Below are 7,500 nucleotides of genomic sequence, written 5' to 3'. Positions count from 1 at the left end.
TCTCACAAATGGATCTTCCGAGGTGTAGCTTAAATCAAGTCTTTACAAGTAATACAATATATACATTAGCTTCAACATACAAATATTTAGTCTGTACATTATATGGTACTCTTACATTTACTGGCACTGAAGGAGGTTAGAGGTTGCTGAAGGTTGTTGACTAAGGTGCAGAGTCCTGGCCAGATCTGCTGCTTCCCCTTCATGGCCTCTGACATGAACACTCCTCCCTCGCACCTCACCCACTCAAACAAAAGACGGACTGCAATACCAAGTGTGTCATGTAGGTTATACGTAGAACTAAAAGACTTACCTAGTCAGTATTTATATGCATTGCTAGAATAAAAGAGTAAATTTAAAGGGTTTAGAAAGCCCATTTTTAATATCTTTAACATTTGCACAGGGTTTGTTGATCTACTTTATTATAGTAATGTTAAAATACCAGTTGCTTGACTGAGGCTACCTCAGTGTTGTCATGGGAATATATGAATTATGAATATGGGAGAAAAAAGAAGGGATAAATTGACATAAAAGTACTAAAATTGAAGCCTATACAGAAAATATAAGTCACTCCCCAATCCAATGTATAGAAAAAGCAAATGAGCATCACAAACTTAAAGTAACACCAATTTGAATTAAGGATGCAGTTGCCTTCTTAAAAAATCTAAAGCAAGTCAACTCATTTCGAACTAATTTTTATTTCCTCAAGCAAAGGAATATAGCTACTGGATGTTTCTGACAGCTTCTGCATTTACCCACAGGATGAGTCAAAATAAATTATATCTATTATAAACATAACTAGAACGGCAAGTATGCAGCCCATCTACATGAGACAACAGAAGGAGGATGTAAACATTCAAAGTCTACCCTGACAGTGCAATCAAAGTTTAATTATATGTACTTAACTCAAAACCGACGGACATGGCATATATGTATATGCCATGCCCACTGTGAGTTTATCTTATCAATTGTTCTGACACATAGATGGCTCCACTCGTACTTGGTCACCAATGTGCCAATTACGATTACTACCTGTTTCTATCCATTTCCTTGATTTTTGAAAATAGTTTATGTTATCTTATATTGTAGTTACTAATGTCAATAACATTGTAGTAATTATCATGACTATAATAAAATAACACCAATGATATTCAGTAGCATTAGTAAAAAAAAAAAAAAAAAAAAAAAAAAAAAAAAAAAAAAGTTTTTCCCCCTAGAAGAAGGAAAAGTGAAATCAGGTAAGGTTACAGGGTATATATTTCTTTATAAATGTCATAATCATACCTTGGTTATATATTCTATTATTACTAATACTCATGTATATTGTAACTGACATGTATAAAATTATCTTTATAATAGGGCATGAACAAATGTGGAATTTAACCAAATCAGCACGGATGGCAACAATAGATGCCATTCCAATATGTGTTATCTTTATACACAGATGGCTCTACAAGTGCCTAGTCACCAGAGTCAGTTATTAGTCCTACCTATCACATCTGTTTATCCCTTTCCTTGGTTTTTGGAAAGCTACATTTGGATTATTTCATTGTCTTATATGTTATTGATATTTAAATAACAATTCAACAACCATAATATCAGTAAGAATAATAACAGCATCAATATCAATAGTATTAGAAAGAAAAACACATTTTCCCCCAAATTCAAGGAATGGGGAAATCAAGCACGGTCACTAGGGCCTACTGATAGACTCCTTGATGGCTGTGTACATGTGGAGCCATATGCACGTTACAAAAACAACAACAACAGTGAACAGTACATAAATCTGTAGTCATTAGGTTGAGGGACTGAGAGTGCTACTAAAACTGCTCTATTCAGCATAAAACTTGTATATAAGAGCAATCGAGATGCCGGTCAGTCTCGCTCATTCATAATATCAGTGTGAATAGTGACCCATAGCATTGTCATATTATTAAGGGGACCGTCACCGGGTTTGGTGGGGGAGTTGGGTCGGGGTGGTCGAAAATGAGTTATGCCGTTTCAGATTCGTATACTACTGTAGAATTACCCACATGAATATGAACTCCCACGAAGAAAAATTAGGTGGACAAACAAGGGCCTAACCCCGGACAACTATTTCGCTGATCTGCAAATTTCACAGTGGGTTGGTAGCCCATGATACTCTCCGAGGTGATATATCAACTGAGTTGAGGATTTTTCCTCATCTCAGTTGAAAGGGACCAGGAACCATGAGTATTAAGTATTAGCTTTCTTCTTACTCTCCCTTCCTCCCATTGTACACCCTGTTTGCTTATGGGTGATTACGTAAGAGCATATTTATATTTACCCCCCCCCTTTATCTTCCCTACCTCCCATTTTCTGTCGGGGGGGGGGAGGGTGGGATGGGACAACCGAGATGGAGGGTAATATGAGCTATAGAGGACTCCTGATGGCAGAAAAACGAGTTTAGAAGTGTGTGGACATGATATTACAACGTTATTTTATGGTCACGTGAACCGCATAATTACAGCGCAGGATGACTTCAGTGCTATATTATATTGTATTTTGTGATGCTGTGCAATAACTATTGATCCGATCTGAATGAAATAAAGAACAAGAGATAGAGCAATGGTATGAGTGTGCGCCGAGTGTATGAGTGTGCGCCCGAGTGTATGAGTGTGCGCCGAGTGTATGAGTGTGCGCCGAGTGTATGAGTGTGCGCCGAGTGTATGAGTGTGCGCCGAGTGTATGAGTGTGCGCCGAGTGTATGAGTGTGCGCCGAGTGTATGAGTGTGCGCCGAGTGTATGAGTGTGCGCCGAGTGTATGAGTGTGCGCCGAGTGTATGAGTGTGCGCCGAGTGTATGAGTGTGCGCCGAGTGTATGAGTGTGCGCCGAGTGTATGAGTGTGCGCCGAGTGTATGAGTGTGCGCCGAGTGTATGAGTGTGCGCCGAGTGTATGAGTGTGCGCCGAGTGTATGAGTGTGCGCCCGAGTGTATGAGTGTGCGCCGAGTGTATGAGTGTGCGCCGAGTGTATGAGTGTGCGCCGAGTGTATGAGTGTGCGCCGAGTGTATGAGTGTGCGCCGAGTGTATGAGTGTGCGCCGAGTGTATGAGTGTGCGCCGAGTGTATGAGTGTGCGCCGAGTGTATGAGTGTGCGCCGAGTGTATGAGTGTGCGCCCGAGTGTATGAGTGTGCGCCGAGTGTATGAGTGTGCGCCGAGTGTATGAGTGTGCGCCGAGTGTATGAGTGTGCGCCGAGTGTATGAGTGTGCGCCGAGTGTATGAGTGTGCGCCCGAGTGTATGAGTGTGCGCCCGAGTGTATGAGTGTGCGCCGAGTGTATGAGTGTGCGCCGAGTGTATGAGTGTGCGCCGAGTGTATGAGTGTGCGCCGAGTGTATGAGTGTGCGCCCGAGTGTATGAGTGTGCGCCCGAGTGTATGAGTGTGCGCCGAGTGTATGAGTGTGCGCCGAGTGTATGAGTGTGCGCCCGAGTGTATGAGTGTGCGCCGAGTGTATGAGTGTGCGCCCGAGTGTATGAGTGTGCGCCGAGTGTATGAGTGTGCGCCGAGTGTATGAGTGTGCGCCGAGTGTATGAGTGTGCGCCGAGTGTATGAGTGTGCGCCGAGTGTATGAGTGTGCGCCGAGTGTATGAGTGTGCGCCGAGTGTATGAGTGTGCGCCGAGTGTATGAGTGTGCGCCGAGTGTATGAGTGTGCGCCGAGTGTATGAGTGTGCGCCGAGTGTATGAGTGTGCGCCGAGTGTATGAGTGTGCGCCGAGTGTATGAGTGTGCGCCGAGTGTATGAGTGTGCGCCGAGTGTATGAGTGTGCGCCGAGTGTATGAGTGTGCGCCCGAGTGTATGAGTGTGCGCCGAGTGTATGAGTGTGCGCCGAGTGTATGAGTGTGCGCCCGAGTGTATGAGTGTGCGCCGAGTGTATGAGTGTGCGCCGAGTGTATGAGTGTGCGCCGAGTGTATGAGTGTGCGCCGAGTGTATGAGTGTGCGCCGAGTGTATGAGTGTGCGCCGAGTGTATGAGTGTGCGCCGAGTGTATGAGTGTGCGCCGAGTGTATGAGTGTGCGCCGAGTGTATGAGTGTGCGCCCGAGTGTATGAGTGTGCGCCGAGTGTATGAGTGTGCGCCGAGTGTATGAGTGTGCGCCGAGTGTATGAGTGTGCGCCGAGTGTATGAGTGTGCGCCGAGTGTATGAGTGTGCGCCGAGTGTATGAGTGTGCGCCGAGTGTATGAGTGTGCGCCGAGTGTATGAGTGTGCGCCGAGTGTATGAGTGTGCGCCGAGTGTATGAGTGTGCGCCGAGTGTATGAGTGTGCGCCGAGTGTATGAGTGTGCGCCGAGTGTATGAGTGTGCGCCGAGTGTATGAGTGTGCGCCGAGTGTATGAGTGTGCGCCGAGTGTATGAGTGTGCGCCGAGTGTATGAGTGTGCGCCGAGTGTATGAGTGTGCGCCGAGTGTATGAGTGTGCGCCGAGTGTATGAGTGTGCGCCGAGTGTATGAGTGTGCGCCGAGTGTATGAGTGTGCGCCGAGTGTATGAGTGTGCGCCGAGTGTATGAGTGTGCGCCGAGTGTATGAGTGTGCGCCGAGTGTATGAGTGTGCGCCGAGTGTATGAGTGTGCGCCGAGTGTATGAGTGTGCGCCGAGTGTATGAGTGTGCGCCGAGTGTATGAGTGTGCGCCGAGTGTATGAGTGTGCGCCGAGTGTATGAGTGTGCGCCGAGTGTATGAGTGTGCGCCGAGTGTATGAGTGTGCGCCGAGTGTATGAGTGTGCGCCGAGTGTATGAGTGTGCGCCGAGTGTATGAGTGTGCGCCGAGTGTATGAGTGTGCGCCGAGTGTATGAGTGTGCGCCGAGTGTATGAGTGTGCGCCGAGTGTATGAGTGTGCGCCGAGTGTATGAGTGTGCGCCGAGTGTATGAGTGTGCGCCGAGTGTATGAGTGTGCGCCGAGTGTATGAGTGTGCGCCGAGTGTATGAGTGTGCGCCGAGTGTATGAGTGTGCGCCGAGTGTATGAGTGTGCGCCGAGTGTATGAGTGTGCGCCGAGTGTATGAGTGTGCGCCGAGTGTATGAGTGTGCGCCGAGTGTATGAGTGTGCGCCGAGTGTATGAGTGTGCGCCGAGTGTATGAGTGTGCGCCGAGTGTATGAGTGTGCGCCGAGTGTATGAGTGTGCGCCGAGTGTATGAGTGTGTGCCCGAGTGTATGAGTGTGCGCGCGAGTGTATGAGTGTGCGCCCGAGTGTATGAGTGTGCGCCCGAGTGTATGAGTGTGCGCGCGAGTGTATGAGTGTGCGCGCGAGTGTATGAGTGTGACAACAAGGAGTGGGTTAGTAGCCCATAATACTCTCCGAAGGGATATTTCAACTGAGATGAGGATATTTCCTCATCTCAGTTGAAAGAGGCCCAGAAGTGCGTGGATGTGATATTACGTTATTTTATGGCCACATGAACCACATAGTTACGGCGCAGGATGACTTCAGTGCTATATTATATTGTATTTTGTGATGCTGTGCAATAAACATTGATCCGATCTGAATGAAATAAAGAACAAGAGATAGAGCAATGGTTGGGCTTTCTCTTATGTAAAAAGTAGCCAGTAAGCAAGCGAAAAAATATAGAAAATTAATAGAAAATTATGAAAAAAGTTTGAAGGTTGATTACTCGAAAAGTTTTTTCTTCATATTTCAGACTTCTCACGGCTTACAGTTTTTGTCCGATCTCAAAATGCTTTTTCCCCTAAACAGAACGTCAGTATGCGCATAGAACTACGAATCGTTTCTTTTTTACTTCAAAATAATTTTTTACTTTCTTTTCTCTCTCTTTTTTTGCAATTATGTAACTTGCGATAATTTTGAAACGAATTAATGAATTTCTAAATTGGAATACGTTGTTTTGTTTATATGACCTAGAGGTTTTCTCAGCAAAAGTAATATAGAAAATTAAATGATAACTCTGGGACGTGAGAAGACTAGAGTTAACCTAACTTTAAAAAAACGATTTTACGTTGTGCCTACAATTCCCTTTGGTCAAATTAAATAAAATTCAGTATAAAGATGCGTAATAAAGTACTCTTTCATCCTTCGAAATTTTATTAAAATCTGTAAGACCATTTTCTATTTTTCAACAAAAAAGTGAAAATCGGCATTTTCTCTGGGACGGTCCCCTTAACCCATTGGTGACGGGTGTAGACAACTAAAAAAAACAAAAAAAACTACGCTCTGGCGAACCATGGCAACACGCCGACTTTGAGCGTGTTAGTTCGGTACATCAAGCTGAATCACTGCCTCGGAGCGCTTTGGCGCGCCGCCGCGGAGGACAGCCAAACACCACATTTCGAGTGGTTTGTTATGACGACTATAGGCGTGACCCATCGGGAAGGGGTTAAAACAAGCAGGCAGCCCTCGTAGATAATTTTATTAAGAAATGTTAAAACTGCAAACAATTAGGGCCAACTGTAATAATGAGTAACAATCGTGAAGAAGCTGATAATGGTGGTGGGAGTGATTATAATTATGAAGTTGATAATAATGACGGTGATAGTGATGAGGATGATGATGATGACAATGACGATGACGATGATGATGACGATGACGATGACTGATGACGATGACGATGACGATGACAATGACGATGGCGATGGCGATGATGATGATGAGGACGACGACGATAAAGTGATTCAGAAAAATACCCATTAATAAAAAAAAAAAAATCTTCCCTGAATACTTACTTGCAGGAAGCGCCGGGTAAGTCATCAGCTGATCTGGGTCTCGGATGGTGTGGACAGGCAACAGAAGCGCAGCTAGGATCCCCACTGTCAGCTCCTCAACAACATGCAGACAACCTTCCAACCTAATTGTTTTAAGAAAAGGAGGACAAATCAGTAATAAAGCATAAAGATAGGAAGAGACAGATTGAAAAAAAGGCATGATCCCATTTCTGCAAGATATTTCTTCTTTTCACTCAGAACATCTGATGGAAATTCCTCTATGAAGCTGGCACTTCTCTAGCATATAAATGGCCAACTATCTTAATGTCTGGGTTTGCCGAAATGCTGAAAGGCCTAAACTACAGGGATAACAAACAAACTGCAATCTTAATGGCATGGGTGTATATACTACTGGTGAGACGGGCATTTGATATTACATAATATACAGTTGATGCCACCTGATAGCAAACTTTAACTTTTTTAAATTTCCTCCAAATCTGATATGGAATCTTATAATATGATCAGATAAAATGTAAATATCACTTGTGTTATTTCTCTCCCTTCTCTACCTTCTCTCTCATGACATGCTTGTGAATATGCACACATGCACACACACAAACACACTCTCTCTTTCCCTTGCCTTCAAAAAAGGTTTAAGATTCAATAAAGATTTTTTTCTACATTAAATGGTTACAGATGTTCTATGACAACCTCTCCATCATATTTTGGTTTGATGTTATATAATGTGATATGCAAATCCTTTCTCATCTTCTTCCATACCTGTAACATCTGTTCTCTTTTTCCTTTTCTCTTTCTTTCTTTTAGAAA

The 7,500-nt window shown here is 44.4% G+C and overlaps 1 protein-coding gene across 3 annotated transcripts in view; it reads right to left on the bottom strand.

Annotated features, from left to right (window-relative positions):
* Positions 1 to 7,500, bottom strand: part of LOC125025722 (nonsense-mediated mRNA decay factor SMG7-like) — a 29,261-nt gene that overhangs the window by 10,646 nt on the left and 11,115 nt on the right. For all 3 annotated transcript variants that reach the window (XM_047613876.1, XM_047613878.1, XM_047613877.1), the window contains exons 9-10: positions 6,694 to 6,815; positions 116 to 259 (exon numbers count right to left, since the gene is read on the bottom strand). In XM_047613876.1, the coding sequence (XP_047469832.1) occupies positions 116 to 259; positions 6,694 to 6,815 (266 nt within the window). The remainder of the gene's footprint in view (positions 1 to 115; positions 260 to 6,693; positions 6,816 to 7,500) is intronic.

This window comes from Penaeus chinensis, chromosome 5 (genome assembly GCF_019202785.1).
Source record: "Penaeus chinensis breed Huanghai No. 1 chromosome 5, ASM1920278v2, whole genome shotgun sequence".
Taxonomy (NCBI): Eukaryota; Metazoa; Arthropoda; class Malacostraca; order Decapoda; family Penaeidae; genus Penaeus; species Penaeus chinensis.
The sequence above is the reverse complement of the archived record's forward strand: the minus strand, read 5'-3'. Positions and strand labels throughout refer to the sequence as shown.